The 20,524-nt window shown below is 46.6% G+C and overlaps 2 protein-coding genes and 4 non-coding genes across 6 annotated transcripts in view; all 6 read right to left on the reverse strand.

Moving 5' to 3' along the window:
• snx5 (sorting nexin 5) overlaps positions 1-20,524 on the reverse strand; it is a 76,602-nt gene that overhangs the window by 31,117 nt on the left and 24,961 nt on the right. The gene's annotated exons all lie outside the window — the stretch shown is intronic.
• LOC134351255 (U5 spliceosomal RNA) lies at positions 4,709-4,822 on the reverse strand. The gene has a single exon (XR_010019101.1). It is a non-coding gene; the product is annotated as a U5 spliceosomal RNA (small nuclear RNA).
• Positions 8,545-8,658, reverse strand: LOC134351256 (U5 spliceosomal RNA). Its single transcript, XR_010019102.1, has one exon. It is a non-coding gene; the product is annotated as a U5 spliceosomal RNA (small nuclear RNA).
• LOC134351250 (U5 spliceosomal RNA) lies at positions 12,980-13,093 on the reverse strand. Its single transcript, XR_010019096.1, has one exon. It is a non-coding gene; the product is annotated as a U5 spliceosomal RNA (small nuclear RNA).
• LOC134350548 (sin3 histone deacetylase corepressor complex component SDS3-like) lies at positions 16,012-20,207 on the reverse strand. The gene is made up of 2 exons (XM_063055878.1): positions 19,863-20,207; positions 16,012-16,813 (listed from the first exon to the last, which is right to left on the reverse strand). The coding sequence occupies exons 1-2, from the start codon at positions 20,205-20,207 to the stop codon at positions 16,295-16,297; spliced, it is 864 nt and encodes a 287-aa protein (XP_062911948.1). The 3' UTR covers positions 16,012-16,294.
• Positions 19,182-19,295, reverse strand: LOC134351251 (U5 spliceosomal RNA). The gene has a single exon (XR_010019097.1). It is a non-coding gene; the product is annotated as a U5 spliceosomal RNA (small nuclear RNA).

Consider the following 20,524-nt stretch of genomic DNA (forward strand, 5'->3'; position numbering starts at 1 on the left):
TTACTTTTACTAACCAGTCAGCTGCACTGCTGTTTGACAAGGAGGCAAGACAGCGGCTATACTTCATTAGGAGTACTTCACTGGCTTGTCAACAAATACACTCAAACTTTTGTACATGTACTGTGGCGAGCATTCTGACAGGCTGCATCACTGTCTGGTATTGGGGGGTGGGGGGCTACTGCACAGGACCGAAAGAAGCTGCAGAGGGTTGTAAATCTAGTCAGCTCCATCTTGGGTACGAGCCTACAAAGTACCCAGGACATCTTCAGGGAGTGGTGTCTCAGAAAGGCAGTGTCCATTACTAAGGACCTCCAGCAGGTAGGAGATACAGAAGCCTGAAGGCTCACACTCAGTGATTCAGGAACAGTTTCTTCCCCTCTGCCATCCCATTCCTAAGTGGACCCTTGGACACTACCTCACGTTTTCTTTTAAATATACAGCATTTCTGTTTTTTGCACATTTTAATAGCTATTCAATATAAGTATACTGTAATTGATTTACTTATTTATTATTATTTCATTTTATTTATTATTTTCTCTCTCTGCTAGATTATGCATTGCATTGAACGGTTGCTGCTAAGTTAACAAATCTCACTTCCCCTGCCGGTGATAATAAACCTGATTCTGACTTGCCTGCCATAACTCCAATTCCTCACACAACTCCGAGATCAGGAGAACAAAACATCTCCCCTTCAGCGTCTGGGTCTCTGGGGACATCACTAATTAGAGCATGAGCTATTTCAGGGTCAACTGAGCTGTTGGGGAAAATATTGTTCGGGTCATGTTCATGAAAGCGTTTAGATGTTGTTGCATCCTTAGGTGGCCATTCATCTCATCAGGTGCCTACCAACTCTCAGTGGTGCACTGCCAGTGTATGGGCCAGTGGTACAATCCAATCCGGTGTTGATGGGAGTGAGAGGAACACGGGATTAGCGGAAATGGGTCCTTGGTGGTTAGCACAGACTTGATGGGCCAAAAGGCCTGCACCTGGGCTGTAGGACGCCAGTGCCTCCCCAATTTCCATTTCCCTGTACGCCTCAACCTACTCTTGTCAGAGAGAGCGCACAACAGCACAGAAAAATGATCTCCAGCCCCTCCAGGCTCTTATTGTGCTGCACTCCACTGATGTGCATCTGGACCAGAGCCCTCTGTATCCTTCCCATCCAAATACCTATCCAAACTGCTCTTAAATGTTGCAATCAAACCCACTTCCACCGGCAGCTCGCTCCACACTCTCACCAGGTTCCTCTTCATGTTCCCCTCAAACATTTCATCTTTCACCCTTAACCCATGACCTCTAGTTCTAGTCTCACCCAACCTCAGTGGAAAAAGCCTGCTTGCATTTATCTCATCTATACCCCTCACTCACAATTTTATATACCTCTGTCAAATCTCTCCCCAATCTCCTCAGCTCAAGGGCATAAAGAGTGCTCAACCACTCCTCCCTCATTCGTTCCTCCATCAAGCCCGGGGTCACAGGGAGAAGGAGCAAGCAGCGTACAGACTGCCCCCGAGGGTCAGGATCGACTCCAGGTCTCTACAGCGGGGAAGCAGAGGCATCAATGTCTGCCTGACCTCAGGGAAAGAGCTCAGCATAATGTAATCCACTGTAAAGGAAAATGTGCTTAAAAATCAAATCCTGCCTCTGCCCACACCCAGCAGCAGATGGCCTGGACCTGTAGGCAGTTGATGGGAAAGTGTGGGGAATAAAACAAAATGTACGCTGGATTAACGGGTGCTCGATTTCCAGCACAGACTCAGTGGCTGAAGGACCTCTTTCTGACTCCTGAGATAAAGATTACCTTTTATTAATCACATGGACAGCAAAACAGTGAAATGAGTTGTTGGCATCCGATCAAGTCAGTGACGATCGTACTGGGCAGACAGCAAGTGTCACCACACATGCCCTCAACTCACTCACCTGTAACCCCCTGGGAAGGGTTTCATTGCTAATGTAATGGGTTTTTCTGCAGAAGCAGTGTTTACGTTATGGTTAGAGATATCCGCTGCTTTGGAATGTGAGCTGGGTCCTTTTTTTAAAAAAAAAAATTGGCAGGAGATGGAGAGAAGACACTGGAACAAACTAGTCATAGGATTCGACCCAGTGGGGGACCGTGATTCGATGGAGCTGAGGTCCGCTGAGGATCAGTGAATATGTGTGACTTTTGGAAGAGTTGAGCTCCAACCCGTGCCAATTTGACTGTTTGGCTATAATGGGCCCTTTTTGTTTTTTCCTTTCTTTCCTTTACTTAAGTTTAGCTAAGTTAAGATTCATAAGTAGAATTCCTTTAATTGTATGCACTGAGTTGTGACAGGGTAGCAAATTACACAGCATCCACACAAACTGGGGTTTGAGGTGGGAGAGCCGTCTCAATGTCACGGATTTGGTGGGACCAGGTTGTGTATTCCTGAGGTTTATGAAGTCAAGGAAACCAGGTAGTTTCACACATCTTTGGAATGTGGGGTAAACCCACAGAGCCATGGGGAGATTGGTACAAATTTCTTACAGACAATGGCGGAAATGGAACCCTTATCGCTGTAAAGTGATACGCTAATTGCTAAGCAACCGCGCCATTCTGGTAAAGTTATCTAAACTTTGCCATCAAAACAAAAACCCATCGTTACCCAAGTAGCTTATTCTCATTGAAATCACTTATCCTGCTTATCTTAGCAGTAGAATAGGGGATTCAGTCCTTGCTTCCCAAATTTTAAAAAATCACCATGTTTAGGAAAGTGTGGAGAAGGAGTAAGGACTGGAGAACTGTACTGGTCTTTTTACAGAGCCACAATTGTTAAGAGGAAACAAACAATTGCGTGCGTCTTTCTACACCTCCTCACATATTTGTGGAATCGTTGAAATGAAGTTCAGATTCAAGCTTATTTATCACATCTACACTGAAAGAGTGAGATGCATCACTTGCGTTAACAACCAACAAACCCAGGGGTGTGATGGGTGGGGTCGAACCACTTTGCTGCACATTCCAGCACCAAGAGCATGTCCTTAACGCTCGGCAGACCAACACAGAACTCAACAAGTAACGAAACAGGCCCTGGTCCTCCCCTCCCACTCCGGGGGGGCCGGGGGCTATCAGACCCTGGTCTTCCTGCCATACAAAGCTTCGACTCTGGAAACCACCGACAACTCACTGACCCTGGGGCAGCCAACAGTCTTCGCTCGCGCTGGTCTGTCACTAGGACATCCCGGTCTTATTCATGGCTGTTGCTATCCTTCGAAGGTGGAGCAGACAGCAATAGACCTATGACTCCAGTTTGGCCTCTAATTCCCCATGTTCAGGAGCTTTGTGATCTTCCAACAACCATGAGACCACAGCTGGGACTTTTCCTCCAGGGATCGGGCTTTAGGCAGAGACCTCCTGATGCTGTACAGCAACGGCAGAGAGAGGGGCCAGGGTGTCACACCAGGAATAATCAGGTAGCCCTTCACGCCCATTCACTTTGAATATCTCTAAATAAACTTTATCCATAGTAACACATACATAATGCCGCAGGCCAGGCAGCATCTACAGAAAAATGTACAGTTGGCATTTCAGGCCAAAACCCTTCGGCAGGACTGGAGGGGGGAAAAAAAGCTGAAGAATAGACTTTAAAGCTGGGGGAAGGGGAGAGAGAAACACCAGGTGATAAGTGAAACCAGGAGGGGGAGGAATGAAGTCAAGAGCTGGGAAGTTCATTGGTGAAGGAGTCAGAAGACCCAGGAAGAAAGAAAAAAGGGGAGAAGAGCACCAGAGGGAGGCGCTGGGTGGGCGAGGAGATAAGGTCAGAGGGAAAAGGGAATGGGGATTCGTGAAGGGGGGGTGGAGGTAGTACTGGAAATTTGAGAAATCAATGCTCATGCCATCAGGTTGGAGGCTGGAGGCTACCCAGACTGAATACAAGGAGTTGTTCCTCCAACCTGAGTGTGGCCTCATTTTGACAGAGGAGGAGGCCATGGATGGACGTATCGGAATGGGAAGTGGAATTAAAAAAGGTGTTCACTGGGAGATCCCATTTGCTCTGGTGGACGGAGTGTAGATGCTCAGCGAAGCGGTCTCCCAATCTACGCCAGGTCTCACCGATATACAGGAGGCTGCACCGGGAGCACCAGACACAGTACATGACCGCAGACTCACAGATGAAGTGTCGCCTCACCTGGAAGGACTGTTTGGGGCCCTGAATGGTAGTGAGGGAGGTGGTGTAGGGGCAGGTGTAGCACTTGTTCCACTTGCAAGGATAAGCCTCAGGAGGGAGATCAGTGGAGAGGGACGAATGGACAAGGGGTCTATGCAAGGTAGCAACCTTGCGGAAAGCAGGGAGTGGGGGGGGGGGGAGAGGGAAAGATGTGTTTGGTGGTGGGATCCTGTTGGAGATGGCAGAAGTTTTCGAGAATTATGCACTGGACGGAGAAACTGGTGGGGTGGTAGGGTGATGAGAGGATGGGGTGAGGGCAGACTTGCGTGAAATGGAAGAGATGCGGTTCAGGGCAGTATTGATGGAGGAAGGGAAACCCCATTCTTTAAAAAGTATATCTCCTTCGTTCAGGAGTGAAAAGCCTCATCCTGAGAGCAGATGTGGCAGAGACAGGGGAAATTGAGAGACGGTGAGGGCTGGGAAGAGGTGTAGTCCAGATAGTTCTGCAAATCCAGGGGTTTGTAATGAACATTGGTGGATAAACTCCATACATAATAAAAATCTATTTTTCACATTAGACCAGCCCCACCAAAGCAGGGCAACAAAAAATTGTCTGAGACTCTGAGTGTTCCTCTCCACGGAAATCTTTAGTAAAAGGCGAAAGATTTATTCCATCTGAAGAGAAACCAGAGTATACTGACATTGAGTCCTCTCCATTCCCTCCTCACACATCCCCTACCCTTCTAAAGTAAATACGACCAGCTACAATTGTAACCAAAATCACACTGGAACAGAAACAGCCATTTAACAGAACTTCTATGAGCAGTAAAAGGTTATTTTACAAACTCTAAGCGTGAACAAACCAAAAGAAGAATTATTATTCTTGAGCAGAGGCACAAAGCATTCTGGTATGTAAATGAGGGGGCTGGGTGTGAGCAGCACAGGCTGAACTTCACTGCTCCCCATTTCTATCTGCTTGCCTGCCCATCACCACCCCTTTTCTTTCTTCCAATGCTTTCTGTCCTCTCCTATCAGATTCCCCCTTCTCCAGCCCTTTACCTTTTACCAATCCACTTCCCAGCTTTACTCCCCGCCAGGTTTCACCTATCACCCTGAGTTCCTGCTCTCCTCTCCCCACTCCACCTAACTCGGACTCTTCTTTTTCCCTCCACTCCTGCTGAAGGGTCTTGGCCTGAAACATCGACTGTACGCTTTTCCATAGGTGCTGCCTGTCCTGCTGAGTTACTCCAGCATTTTGTGTGTGTTGCTTGGACTTCCAGCACCAGAAGAATTGTCTCCTGTTTGTGACTGAACTTTGTGTTTTTTGTCCTAGTGTGTTAACTGTTATAGAGAACAAAACCAGCATCAGAATGTGATACACAGGGAAAAGTGCAGATACTGTAAATTAGAATTTTTAAAAATCAAAATAAACTTTATTTGTAATGGAAAAATTACAAGAATACACCATGCAATACCTTTTCATTGTTATATTCACAGTCAATGTGTTACGGAATGTCAATTCCATTCCTTAATCTCCAGCCCCTTGGTATAGGAGCAACACCTCATATACCGTCTTGGTAGTCTCCAGCCCTTTGGTATGAACATAAAATTCTCCAACTTCCAGTAATTCCCTCCCCCTCCCTTCCTCTATCCCCATTTCACTCTGCCCCCTCCCCCAGCTGCCTATCACCTCCCTCATGGTTCCGCCTCCTTCTACTACTACCCGATGTTTTCCCTATTCCTTCTTCATCTTTCCTGCCTATCCCCTCCCCCACCCCTTTATCTTTCCCCTTACTGGTTTTTCACCTGGAACCTACCAGCCTTCTCCTTCCCACCCTCCTCCCACCTTCTTTATAGGGCCTCTGCCCCTTCCCCCTACAGTCCTGACGAAGGGTCCCGGCCTGAAACATCAACTGATCTTTTCCACGGATGCTGCCTGACCTGCTGAGTTCCTCCAACGTGTTGTGAATGTTGCTGTAACCAATAGGACTGTTGCCACTCATGTGACCCCTGGGGTGGTTCACTAATACATTAATTGTGGGGCTTCCTCACCCGACCCGGCCCCTCTCCATCCTGTAGTGAATGAACCCTACACTGTGGTCCTTCCCCACCGAGCCCTTGCAGTGGCTGCACCAGGTTTCCGTCTGTCCCTCAGCACGGAGCCTGGAATGTGCCAGTAGGCAGCATTCCTCTTGGGACATCTTGATGTACTACTGTAGGATTGTGTGAATAAAACACAAGATTAATTTTATGTGCTGAACAAAAGCCACGGCCCTTTACTTCCATTACCAACAAACCAAAAGCAATCACCTTACACTGACATCATTATGTCAGACACCGGTTCTTAAAGTGAACACAACTCAAAGACTGTGTTTGTGAATAATGTCCAACAGTTTCTATTATGAACAATATGTGTCATCCATTACATCAGCCTACACTGACAGCCCAAAATGGGCAACGTGGGCAACGCTCAGACCAGAAAACCAGGAGCAGCGGAGGCCATTTGGCCCCTCGTGCCTGACCCCTTTCAGTAAACTCATGGCTACTCTGACCTGACCTCAGCTCCTCTTTCCTTCCTGCTGGGGATAACCCTTCATTCTCCTACAGACCAAAAATCCACTTCCCTCACCCTGGGATGCAGAAATTTTACCTGCAATATACTTGCACTTGATTTTACTTGCACTTTCAGCAATCACATTCGCCCTATATCCTACCCTCCCTTACCCATAATTAAAGACTACAAGAATAAACCACACAATCTCTTTCATTCTTACATGACACAGTCAATGCTTTCAGTCATGTTTTATTGTACACAGGACCTAGCCCCTGGATGTCCGGTGTCAGAAGGGCCTTAGACAGGTCATTCCCACAAAATACTTGCTTTGGCCACACCAAGCTTCAACGTAACCCCTAAGACCATAAGACAGAGGAACAAATTCGGCAATTTGGCCCAGCAAGTCTGCCCCATCATAGCCGATTTATCTTCCCTCTCAAACGCTTTCTCCTGCCTTCTCCACATAAACTTCCGCACTTTACCAATCAAGAACATGCAACACACATAAAAATACTGGTGAACGCAGCAGGCCAGGCAGCATCTCTAGGAAGAGGTACAGTCAACATTTTGGGCCAAGACCCTTCGTCAGGACTAACTGAAAGAAGAGATAGTAAGAGATTTGAAAGTGGGAGGGGGAGGGGGAGATCCAAAATGATAGGAGAAGACAGGAGGGGGAGGGATGGAGCCAAGAGCTGAAAATTTGATTGGCAAAAGGGATACGAGAGGATCATGGGACAGGAGGCCTAGGGAGAAAGAAAGGGGGGGGGAGCCCAGAGGATGGGTCCCCCCTCTCTGCTTCCCGCAGGGATCGCTCCCTACGCGACTCCCTTGTCCATTCTTCCCCCGCATCCCTTCACACCGATCTCCCTCCTGGCGCTTATCCTTGTAAGCAGAACAAGTGCTACACATGCCCTTACACTTCCTCCCTTACCACCATTCAGGGCCCCAGACAGTCCTTCCAGGTGAGGCGACACTTCACCTGTGAGTCAGCTGGGGTGATACACTGCGTCCGGTGCTCCCGATGCGGCCTTTTATATATTGGTGAGACCCGATGCAGACTGGGAGACCGCTTTGCTGAACACCAGAGAAAGCAGGATCTCCCAGTGGACACACATTTTAATTCCACATCCCATTCCCATTCTGACATGTCTATCCACTGCCTCCTCTACTGTAAAGATGAAACCACACTCAGGTTGGAGGAACAACAGCTTATATTCCGTCTGGGTAGCCTTCAACCTGATGGCATGAACATCGACTTCTCTAACTTCTGCTAATGCCCCACCTCCCCATCGTACCCCATCCGCCATCCGTTATTTATTTATATACACACATTCTTTCTGTCCTTTTTCTCCCTCTGACTATATCCCTTGCCCATCCTCTGGGTTTTCCCCCCCTCCTTGTCTTTCTTCCCAGACCTCCTGTCCCATGATCCTTTCGTACCCCTTTTGCCTATCACCTGTCCAGCTCTTGGCTCCATCCCTCCCCCTCCCGTCTTCTCCTACCATTTTGGATCTCCCCCTCCAACTTTCAAATCTCTTACTCACTCTTCCTTCAGTTAGTCCTGACGAAGGGTCTCGGCCTGAAACGTCGACTGTACCTCTTCCTAGAGATGCTGTCTGGCCTGCTGCGTTCACCAGCAACTTTGATGTGTGTTCCTTGAATTTCCAGCATCTGCAGATTTCCTCGTGTTTGCGTTTTACAATCGACACACGTACAGATCAATACATGGCTAATAGCACATGCAAACGTGTTACTCAGAGATAAAGTAGTCCCTTACAATACAGGATCGATACAAAGTCAGATTCAATGGTAGAAACACCCCGGACGTGAATAGTAAATAACATCTATTTTTCACGTCAGACCAGCCCTACCGAAGCAGGGCAACAAAAAATTGTTTGAGACTCTGAGCGTTCCTCTCCACGGAAATCTTTAGTAAAAGGCGAAAGATTTATACGATCTGAGGAGAAACCAGAGTTTACTGACACCGAGTCCTCTCCATTCCCTCCTCACACATCCCCTACCCTTCTAAAGTAAATACGACCAACTACAATTGTAACCAAAATCACACTGGAACAGAAACAGCCATTTAACAAAACTTCTCCAAGCAGCAGAAAGTTGATTTACAAAGCCTTAATGCGAACTACAAAAGGAATTATAATCTTTTCCATTTGCGCAAAGCATTCTGGTATGTAAATAAGGGGGCGGGGCGTGATCAGCCACAGGCTGAACTTCCGCTGGTTTTCTTTCTGGTGTGTTGTGTGTTACGGAGAACAAATCCTGGGTCACAATGTGATACACAGGGAAAAGTAGAATCTTTTTATCAAAATAAACTTTATTCACAGTATAAATTACAAGAATAAACCATGCAATACAGCACAGGCTCCCGCAGCCTGGAATGAGCCAGTCGGCAGCATTCTTCTCGGGACATCTTGACGTCCTAGTGTCGGATTGTGTGAATAAAACACGAGGTTAATTTTATGTGCTGAACAAAAGCCGCGGCCCTTTACTTCCATTACAAACAAACCAAAAGCAGTCGCCTTACACTGACATCATTACGTCAGACACCGGTTCTTAAAGTGATCACAACTCAAAGACTCTGTTTGTGAATAATGTCCGACAGTTTCTACTATGAACGATATGTGTTACCCATTACATCAAAGAAACATAGAAAATAGGTGCAGGAGTAGGCCATTCGGCCCTTCGAGCCTGCACCGCCATTCAGTATGATCATGTCTGATCATCCAACTCAGAACCCTGTACCAGCCTTCCCTCCATACCCCCCGATCCCTTCAGCCTACACTGACAACCCAAAATGGGAAATGGTGGCAACACCCAGACCGGAAAACAAGGAGCAAGCGGAGGCCATTTGGCCCCTCGTGCCTGACCCCCTTCAGTACACTCATGGCTGCTCTGACCTGACCTCAGCTCCTCTTTCCTTCCTGCTGGGGATAACCCTTCATTCTCCTACAGACCAAAACTCCGTCTTTCAGCCTGGGATGCAGAGATTTTACCTGCAATATAGAAACATAGAAATATAGAAAATAGGTGCAGGAGTAGGCCATTCGGCCCTTCAAGTCTGCACTGCCATTCAGTATGATCATGGCTGATCATCCAACTCAGAACCCTGTACCTACTTTCTCTCCATATCCCCTGATCCCTTCAGCCTACACTGACAACCCAAAATGGGAAACGTGGGCAACACCCAGACCAGAAAACAAGGAGCAAGCAGAGGCCATTTTTTAAAAAGCAGGGTTACATTAGCCACCCTCCAATCCTCAGGAATTAATCCAGATTCTAAAGAGTTTTGAAAAATTACCACTAATGCATCCACTATTTCTTGGGCTACTTCCTTAAGCACTCTGGGATGCAGACCATCTGGCCCTGGGGATTTGTCTATGCTGATCATCCATTTTCAGCGTCACATTTGCCCTATATCCTACCCTACAAGAATAACCCACACAACCTCTTTCATTCTTACACGACACAGTCAATGCTTTCAGTCATGTTTTATTGTACACAGGACCTAGCCCCTGGATGTCCGGTGTCAGAAGGGCCTTAGACAGGTCATCCCACAAAATACTTGCTTTGGCCACACCAAGCTTCTACGTAACCCCTAAGACCATAAGACAGAGGAACAAATTCGGCAGTTTGGCCCATCCAGTCTGCCCCATCATAGCCGATTTATCTTCCCTCTCAAACGCTTTCTCCTGCCTTCTCCACATAAACTTCCACACTTTACCAATCAAGAACCTATCAGCTTTTGCTTTAAATATACATAATGACTTGACCTCCACAGCCCTTTGTAGTAATGAATTCTTCAGATTCATCACCCTCTGGCTAAAGAAATTCCTTCTCATCTCTATCCTGAAGGGACATCCTTGTATTCTGAGGCTGTGTCCTCTAGTTCAAGTTCAGGTCGTGGAGACTTCCCATGACCTAGATTCAAGGCCTTTCAATATTTGTTAGGTTTCCCACTCATTCTTCTAAACTCCATCAAACGCTGCTCATATGTTAACCCTTTCATCCCCGGAATAATTCATGAACAATGCTAGCTTGTCTTTTCTTTCAAAAGGGGTCCAAAACTGTTCACAATATCTCTCAGTGCAGTCTGACCAATGCCTTAACACATACTTACACAGCCTGTAACATGTCAGGAAGGTTCATTCACTTCTTGTACTGAAAGAGCAATGAGCTCTGGGCAGACCCCAAAGTGTGTGGAGTGTCCACAAGTGAGTCAAGACACTTCATTCCTCATTCAAATCTGTTGTGTATGTGGCCTGGTTACACGACAATTCTATTAATAAAAACACTGGAGATGGGAGCTAAGTTTCATGATTCTTTACTGGCAGAATCTGAACTCGGCCCACACGTACAGATCAATACACACCTAATAGCTGTTACATGCACAAGGTTTTTTTTTAAGAGAATGATGTAATGGTCTTTTGGAGGTCACCTGGTGTGATTTTCCCGCCGATGTGAGGTCACGTGATGACATGTGCACCATGGATATACAAGGGTTGACCCAGGTGACACAGTGGGTTTTTAGTTTGTAGATTTCCGGGTAGAACATGTTGTGCCTCCGTTTCTGTTGCGTGTTTATTTTTGTGACGCAGTTTCATTTTTAAAACAGAGTGTGCGTTCTGTTGCAAGGTACAATATTATTGGACTGGAAATTTTTGCTAGATGTGTTGATTTACCCAATTCCAGTAGTAGAAGGGAGACTGAAGAACCTATCGAAGTGCAGGATCGAGGGATCGAGAGGAGTTGTCACCGTTTGGCAGTTTAATAAAGGATCGACCTTACTGAGTCTTCGTTGGCGGAGTAGCGACCTGCATGGCAAAGAGTTCATGCAAAGGTTTGCTCTCTCTGTAAAAGAATTTAAAGTCAGTTGTTTTAAACTGTTTATTTTCGGCATCGTGAATCCTGTGGACAGAACCAGCAGGAAAGTCGCGTCTATGAAGAAATTCTTCTCCAGAGACGTCTCTCCCAATTGAACGTATAAATCTGTTGAACTTTCGAATTTATCGCTTTAAGGACTATATTTGCTTTATCGCTTTAAGAACTGTTTTCGCATTTAACGCTTTAAAAACCAGTGCCGAGTGACAAGTTGGTGAACAGCTGCATAGTGGTTAACTTCCGGTTAAAGTTTTCGTTTGTTTTTTACCTTATCGTTTATCCGTGTGTAAATGTTTGGTTGTTTTTATATAAACTGTCTCGATTGATATTTATTGTTGCCAGTTACATAACATAGCACATGCAACGCCGTGATACTAAAACATAAAGTAGTTCCTTATTATAATGTAGGCTATATGGTACTCTCCTCCCCTTTTATTTTAATAGTGTATCAACTGTTTTTTTAAATAAACTGGGGCATTATGCTAAATAAATGTGTTTACCCTTAACATACAAATGCCTACCATTTGTTTACTTAGCAACTTAATATCAAATTATAAAAGTAAGGTAATAATACCCAATTATAACAAGCCATTTTTTGGTCTAAGACCCATTTATAACTCAAGTCTCTGGGGGGAGGGGTTCTTCTCTAGATTGTCCGGCACTGAAGCAAATAGGTCTTCATTCTATTGTCTGGAATAAATTAAACAATCCACAAATTGGTAGATTCAAAACATGTACTAAATGTACTTTAAATACTAAAACATAAAGTAGTCCCTTATTATAATGTAGGCTATACGGTACAAAATCAAACCTACTGAGCAACACTCACAACACGCTGGAGGAACTCAGCAGGTCGGGCAGCATCTGTGGAAACGATCAGTCAACATTTCAGGCCGGAACCTTCGTCAGGACTGTAGGGGGAAGGGGCAGAGGCCCTATAAATAAAGTGGGGGGAGGGTGGGAAGGAGAAGGCTGGTAGGTGCCAGGTGAAAAACCAGTAAGGAGTGAGGGAGGCGATAGGCAGGAAAGGTGAAGAAGGAATAGGGGAAAACACAATGGGTAGTAGAAGGAGGTGATAGGCAGCTAGGGGAGGGGCAGAGTGAAACTGGGATAGGGAATTACCGGAAGCTGGAGAATTCGATGTTCATACCAAGGGGCTGGAGACTACCCAGATGGTATATGAGGTGTTGCTCCTCCAACCTGAGTTTAGCCTCATCATGGCAGCAGAGGAGGCCATGTATGGACATAGCCGAATGGGAATGGGAAGCAGAGTTGGTGGCAACCAGGAGATCCTGTCTGTTGTGGCAGACAGAGAAGTAGTCAAACCCACTGAGATTTGATTTCAATGGTAGAAACACCATGGAAGCGAAAGATAAATGACATCTATTTTTCACGTCAGACCAGCCCTACCAAAGCAGGGCAACAAAAAATTGTCTGAGACTCTGAGCGTTCCTCTCCACGGAAATCTTTAGTAAAAGGCGAAAGATTTATACGATCTGAAGAGAAACCAGAGTATACTAACACTGAGTCCTCTCCATTCCCTCCTCACACATCCCCTACCCTTCTAAAGTAAATACGACCAACTACAATTGTAACCAAAATCACACTGGAACAGAAACAGCCATTTAACAAAACTTCTCCAAGCAGCAGAAAGTTGATTTACAAAGCCTTAATGCGAACTACAAAAGGAATTATAATCTTTTCCATTTGCGCAAAGCATTCTGGTATGTAAATAAGGGGGCGGGGCGTGATCAGCCACAGGCTGAACTTCCGCTGGTTTTCTTTCTGGTGTGTTGTGTGTTACGGAGAACAAATCCTGGGTCACAATGTGATACACAGGGAAAAGTAGAATCTTTTTATCAAAATAAACTTTATTCACAGTATAAATTACAAGAATAAACCATGCAATACAGCACAGGCTCCCGCAGCCTGGAATGAGCCAGTCGGCAGCATTCTTCTCGGGACATCTTGACGTCCTAGTGTCGGATTGTGTGAATAAAACACGAGGTTAATTTTATGTGCTGAACAAAAGCCGCGGCCCTTTACTTCCATTACAAACAAACCAAAAGCAGTCGCCTTACACTGACATCATTACGTCAGACACCGGTTCTTAAAGTGATCACAACTCAAAGACTCTGTTTGTGAATAATGTCCGACAGTTTCTACTATGAACGATATGTGTTACCCATTACATCAAAGAAACATAGAAAATAGGTGCAGGAGTAGGCCATTCGGCCCTTCGAGCCTGCACCGCCATTCAGTATGATCATGTCTGATCATCCAACTCAGAACCCTGTACCAGCCTTCCCTCCATACCCCCCGATCCCTTCAGCCTACACTGACAACCCAAAATGGGAAATGGTGGCAACACCCAGACCGGAAAACAAGGAGCAAGCGGAGGCCATTTGGCCCCTCGTGCCTGACCCCCTTCAGTACACTCATGGCTGCTCTGACCTGACCTCAGCTTCTCTTTCCTAAACACAAAATAATCTGCAGACGCTGGGGTCAAAGCAACACTCACAACACGCTGGAGGAACTCAGCAGGTCAGGCAGCATCAGTGAAAAAGATCGGTCGACGTTTCAGGCCAGAACCCTTCGTCAGGACTATAGGGGGAAGGGGCAGAGGCCCTATAAAGAAGGTGGGGGGGGAGGTGGGAAGGAGAAGGCTGGTAGGTTCCAGGTGAAAAACCAGTAAGGGGAACGATAAAGGGGTGAGGGAAGGGAGGTGATAGGCAGGAAAGGTGAAGAAAGAATAGGGGAAAACACAATGGATAGTAGAAGGCAGAACCAAGAGGGAGGAGGTAGGCAGCTGGGGGAGGGGGCAGAGTGACATAGGGATAGGGAAAGGGAGGGGGAGGGAATTACCAGAAGTTGGAGAATTCTATGTTCATACCAAGGGGCTGGAGACCACCTGGATGGTATATGAGGTGTTGCTCCTCCAACCTGAGTTTAGCCTCATCATGGCAGTGGAGGAGGCCATGTATGGACATATCTGAATGGGAATGTGAAGCAGAGTTGAAGTGGATGGCTACTGGGAAATCCTGTCTGTTGTGGCAGACGGAGCGGAGGTGCTCGACAAGGCAGTCCCCCAATCTGCGTCGGGTTTCACTGATGTAGAGGAGGCTGCACCAGGAGCACCGGATGCAATAGATGACCCCAACAGACTCACAAGTGAAGTGTTGCCTCACTTGGAGGGACTGTTTGGGGCCCTGAATGGTGGCAAGAGAGGAGGTGTCGGGACAGGTGTAGCACTTACGCTTACAGGGATAAGTGCCGGATGGGAGATCAGTGGGGATGGACGTGTGAATAAGGGAGTCGCGGAGGGACCGATCCCTGCGGAAAGCGGAGAGGGGTGGAGAGGGAAAGGTACTTAGTTGTGGGGTCCTGTTGAAGGTGGCGGAAGTTGCGGAGAATAATGTGCTGGATCCGGAGGCTGGTGGGGTGGTAGGTGAGGACAAGGGGAACTCTGGAGGATGGGGTGAGAGCCGAAGTGCGGGAAATGGAGGAGATGCGGGTGAGGGCACCATTGATGACAGCAGAAGGGAAACCATGATCCTTAAAGAAAGAGGACATTTGACATGTCCTGGAATAGAAAATCCTCTACATCGGCGAAACCCGACGTAGGTTGGGGGACCGCTTCGTCGAGCACCTCCGCTCCGTCCACCACAACAGACAGGATCTCCCAGTAGCCATCCACTTCAACTCTGCTTCCCATTCCCATTCAGATATGTCCATACATGGCCTCCTCTACTGCCATGATGAGGCTAAACTCAGGTTGGAGGAGCAACATCTCATATACCATCCAGGTAGTCTCCAGCCCCTTGGTATGAACATAGAATTCTCCAACTTCCGGTAATTCCCTCCCCCTCCCTTCCCCTATCCCTATGTCACTCTGCCCCCTCTCCCAGCTGCCTGTCACCTCCCTCATGGTTCCACAACCTTCTGCTACCCATTGTGTTTTCCCCTATTCCTTCCTCACCTTTGCTGCCTATCCCCTCCCCCACGCCTTTACCTTTCCCCTTACTGGTTTTTCCCCTGGAACCTACCAGCCTTCTCCTTCCCACCCTCCCCCCACCTTCTTTATAGGGCCTCTGCCCCTTCCCCCTACAGTCCTGACGAAGGGTTCCGGCCCAAAATGTCGACCGATCTTTTCCACTGATGCTGCCCGACCTGCTGAGCTCCTCCAGCATGTTGTGAGTGTTAATACTCTTTCCTTCCTGCTGGGGAAAACCCTTCATTCTCCTACAGACCAAAACTCCGTCTTTCAGCCCGGGACGCAGAGATTTTACCTACAACATATGCTGATCACCCACTTTCAGCAATCACATTCGCCCTTTATCCTACCCTCTTACCCATAATAAAAACTACAAGACTAAACCACACAACCATTTTCGTCTTGCATGACACAGTCAATGCTTTCAGTAATGTTTTATTTATAGGGACCTAGCCCCTCATTGTCCAGTGTCAGAAGGGTCATTCCACGAAATACTTGCTTTGGCCACACCAAGCTTAACGTAACCCCCAAGACCATAAAACATAGGAACAAATTTGGCAATTTGGCCCATCAAGTCTGCTCCATCATCCCATCAATACGGAGATGGCCTTTGCGGAGATTTAAGCTTATTGAGAGTTCACAGATCTTTTATTATCTGTTAACAAGTAATTTAACTGCGCAGATGCAGGTTTTCGTTTTTTGTCTATAATTGGAACAGGGTCATTAGGGTCTCCTCCTTAGTTTCCTAGTCATTATTGGCTTTACCTCCATGGAAACTCCTGTGAGTTCCATTGTTAGCCTCTCATTCTCAATCATCTTTTTCTTTTCTTCTAACTCAATCTTTTCATCTTCAAATTCCTTCACTGCTGCTTTCTTCTCTTTAATATAATTCCTTTCCACTTGTTCTGTCTCCAGTTGCAGAAAAAGCACTGCATTTTGTATTCTTTCCTTGTATTGTTGATCTAGTTTCTTCATCCTTTTCTGATACTCCTGCAAAGTGCCTTCCTGTATCTGCTGTAGCTGTCTTTTGAGAGATGTCAATTTCTCCTGGTACATCTGCTCTTTTACTTCCAGGTAGTCTTCATCATCCTGCTTATTGGCAATATCTGTCTCACTTGCATCCACTGTATCTTCATCCGAGTTGCGGCCACAGGTACTGTGTTCGTCCTCATCATTGACGCCGTCTAGCTCCTCCTCGTCGTTGTAATAGTCGACAATGGGTGAGAGGAGAGCTGCGGATATCTTTTACCCCGAGCTGCCCTCCTTTGTTGACACATCTAGTGCTTTGATGTTGTGCCAATCCAACTGGATCTTCCTGAGCCATTCACGTCCCAGCAATGGTGGTCCTCCATTTTTCAGTACATAGAGGTTCAGCTGCTGTGTTTTGTCTCCATAGGTCACTGTCACTAATTTTGCCTTTGGGACACACTTTCTATCCTGTGTAAGTCTTTAGCAGTAGTTTAGTTCGTTTCGGAGGCATGTGAGAAAACTGTTGTTTGTAGTCGTGTACAGAGATCACTGTTAAAGCTGAGCCTGTGTCCAACTCCATTTTCAGTCTCACGCCCACCTCTTGTGGAGTGATCCATATTACTCTTCGATCATCTGTCTCTTTCACGCTGTGATATTGCATACAAGACAATTCACTTTCGTCGGATTCGTTTTCATCAGCATTGCTCTCTTCCATTTTGTGTAGTGTTGTGTCTTCCTTTCTAGGGTTTCTTGTTTCTCTGTATTTTGACCTTTTTCTGCTGTTTACTAGCTTTGCATACTCTGCCAGTGTGGCCCTGTTTGCCACAGTTTCTGCATTCTGTTTCTTTAAACCAACAGTCATCAGGGTCATGTGACCTGTTCCCACAACAGTAACATTTCTTTCCTTCATTTCTGTTCAGTGACATTTTATTTGTAGCATATTCCAGAGATTTTTGTTGTATCTCGGAAGCACCTCGTGCAGCTGTTTCCGTTGATATTGCAATGTTCAGCGCCTTCTCTAATGTAAGCTCTTTTTCACCCAGGAGCTTCTTCTGTGTGGTTTCAGAATGCATGCCACACACTAACCTGTCCCTCAATGCGTCTGATAGACCAGCTCCAAATTGACAATGTTCTGATAATTTGCTCAACTCAGCACAATATTCAGAAATGCTTACATTTTTGCTCTGATCCCGGTTGTGAAATTTAAATCTTTCAGCAATGATCAGTGGTTTGGGGTTTAAATGCTATTAGAGAGTGTCTACTATTTGCTTGAATGTTTTGTCAGCTGGCTTTTCAGGGTTAACAAGCTCCGTAGCAGGCCTTATGTTTTTGCTCCCATAATACTGAGTAAGACACTGGCTTTCCTTTCATCATTAACACAGTTAGCCTCACAATATAACTCCACTCTCTCAATGCAAGTTGCCCAGTCTTCAATGCTACTATCAAATGCTGTAATGGTTCCAATCATTGCCATCTTTGTTATGTTAATTAAGCCCCGATCTCCCCTTAATTTTCCTTTTTTTTTCAACTCACATGTCCTTTTTACTAGTGCCATGAGCGCACTCCGTCTAGATGCGTGCGTTGCTCCTTTTTATTTCCCTCAGCCCCAGGGGTCAGCGCCGGCTGTGGCCTTGCCTGGACGTGCTGCGGCTCTGATTGTGTCTCTCGGTCTCCTGACATTCCCAACCCCGGCTGTGCTCCCGCTTCCTTTCGGCCTTGCTCTGCCTTCTTCTCCCGCTCCTTCCGCTCTTCCTCAGAGTGTCGTTATCAACTGAAACCCGGCATTCCGATAAGATGTAGGTTCATTAACCTCGTCGCCAATTTGTTGTGTACGTGGCCTAGTTACACAACAATGCTATTAATAAAAACGCTGGAGACAGGAGTTAAGGTTCATGGTTCTTTACTGGCAGAAACCAAACTCTGCACACACGTACAGATCAATACATGCCTAATAGCGCATGCAACGACGTATTACTACAACAAAGTAGCCCTTATTATAATATAGACTATATGGTACAAAATCAAACCTACTAAGCAACACTCACAACACGCTGGAGGAACTCAGCAGGTTGGACAGCATCCTTGGAAATGATTAGTCAACGTTTTGGGCCGGAACCCTTCGTCAGGACTGAAGAGGGAGGGGCAGAGGCCCTATAAAGAAGGTGGGGGGAGGGTGGGAAGGAGAAGGCTGGTAGGTTCCTGGTAAAAAACCAGTAAGGGGAAAGATAAAGGGATGGGGGAGGGGATAAGCAGGAAAGGTGAAGGAACAGGGGAAAACACAATGGTAGAAGGAGGCGGAACCATGAGGGAGGTGATAGGCAGCTGGGGGAGGGGCAGAGTGAAACTGGGATAGGGAATTACCGGAAGCTGGAGAATTCGATGTTCATACCAAGGGGCTGGAGACTACCCAGATGGTATATGAGGTGTTGCTCCTCCAACCTGAGTTTAGCCTCATCATGGCAGCAGAGGAGGCCATGTATGGACATAGCCGAATGGGAATGGGAAGCAGAGTTGGTGGCAACCAGGAGATCCTGTCTGTTGTGGCAGACAGAGAAGTAGTCAAACCCACTGAGATTTGATTTCAATGGTAGAAACACCATGGAAGCGAAAGATAAATGACATCTATTTTTCACGTCAGACCAGCCCTACCAAAGCAGGGCAACAAAAAATTGTCTGAGACTCTGAGCGTTCCTCTCCACGGAAATCTTTAGTAAAAGGCGAAAGATTTATACGATCTGAAGAGAAACCAGAGTATACTAACACTGAGTCCTCTCCATTCCCTCCTCACACATCCCCTACCCTTCTAAAGTAAATACGACCAACTACAATTGTAACCAAAATCACACTGGAACAGAAACAGCCATTTAACAAAACTTCTCCAAGCAGCAGAAAGTTGATTTACAAAGCCTTAATGCGAACTACAAAAGGAATTATAATCTTTTCCATTTGCGCAAAGCATTGTGGTATGTAAATAAGGGGGCGGGGCGTGATCAGCCACAGGCTGAACTTCCGCTGGTTTTCTTTCTGGTGTGTTGTGTGTTACGGAGAACAAATCCTGGGTCACAATGTGATACACAGGGAAAAGTAGAATCTTTTTATCAAAATAAACTTTACTCACAATATAAATTATAAGACTAAACCGTGCAATACCTTTTCAATGTTACATTCACAGTCAATGTGTTACGGAATGTCAATTCCATTCCTTAAAACCAATAGGACTGTTGCCACTCATGTGACCCCTGGGGTGGTTCACTATTACATTAATTGTGGGGCTCCCTCACCCGACCCGGCCCCTCTCCGTCCTGTAGTGAATGAACCCTACACTGTGGTCCTTCCCCACCGAGCCCTTGCAGTGGCTGCACCAGCTTTCCGTCTGTCCCTCAGCACGAACTCCCGCAGCCTGGAATGTGCCAGTCGGCAGCAGTGGGACATCCCCGTGTGTTGGTAGACTAACAAGTCTCGGGCGTTTTTCACTGAGTCGATGATCTGACAGTAGCACGATGCTCGTCTCCATGTGTGTGTCCCTGGGAGCAGCCCGTAGATCAGGGAGTCCTCTGTCACGCTGCTGCTCGGAAAACAGACCCTTGCAATCTTTCACCACGCCCTCTTGGCAAACCCACAGTCCGCAGGGGTGAGCAACAGTCTCACCCTCATTACGGCCATCCATGAGCTACACCTGGCCAGGATGATGCTCTGGGCGTACAGGAAGGATCTGACTGGGAGGGCCCCTTCACCAGCAGCCAGGTCAGATCTTGGTGCCTATTGCTGAGGTCTGGCAGTGAGGCATTCTCCCCGATTCTTGACCATTCTGGTCAAAAGAGATTTCCTACCTAAACTCTCCTTGCAGCCCAGCCCACAGCTCTTCACGTTCACATTTAAATGCAATGGAAGACAGTGCAAGGCATGCTATGTTGTCGCTGTTACCCATCCTTCTCAAGTCGCTGGGAGTTCTTATTCCTGCGACACAGGGATTAAGAAGCATTT

Source organism: Mobula hypostoma, chromosome 8, assembly GCF_963921235.1.
Source record: "Mobula hypostoma chromosome 8, sMobHyp1.1, whole genome shotgun sequence".
NCBI lineage: Eukaryota > Metazoa > Chordata > Chondrichthyes > Myliobatiformes > Myliobatidae > Mobula > Mobula hypostoma.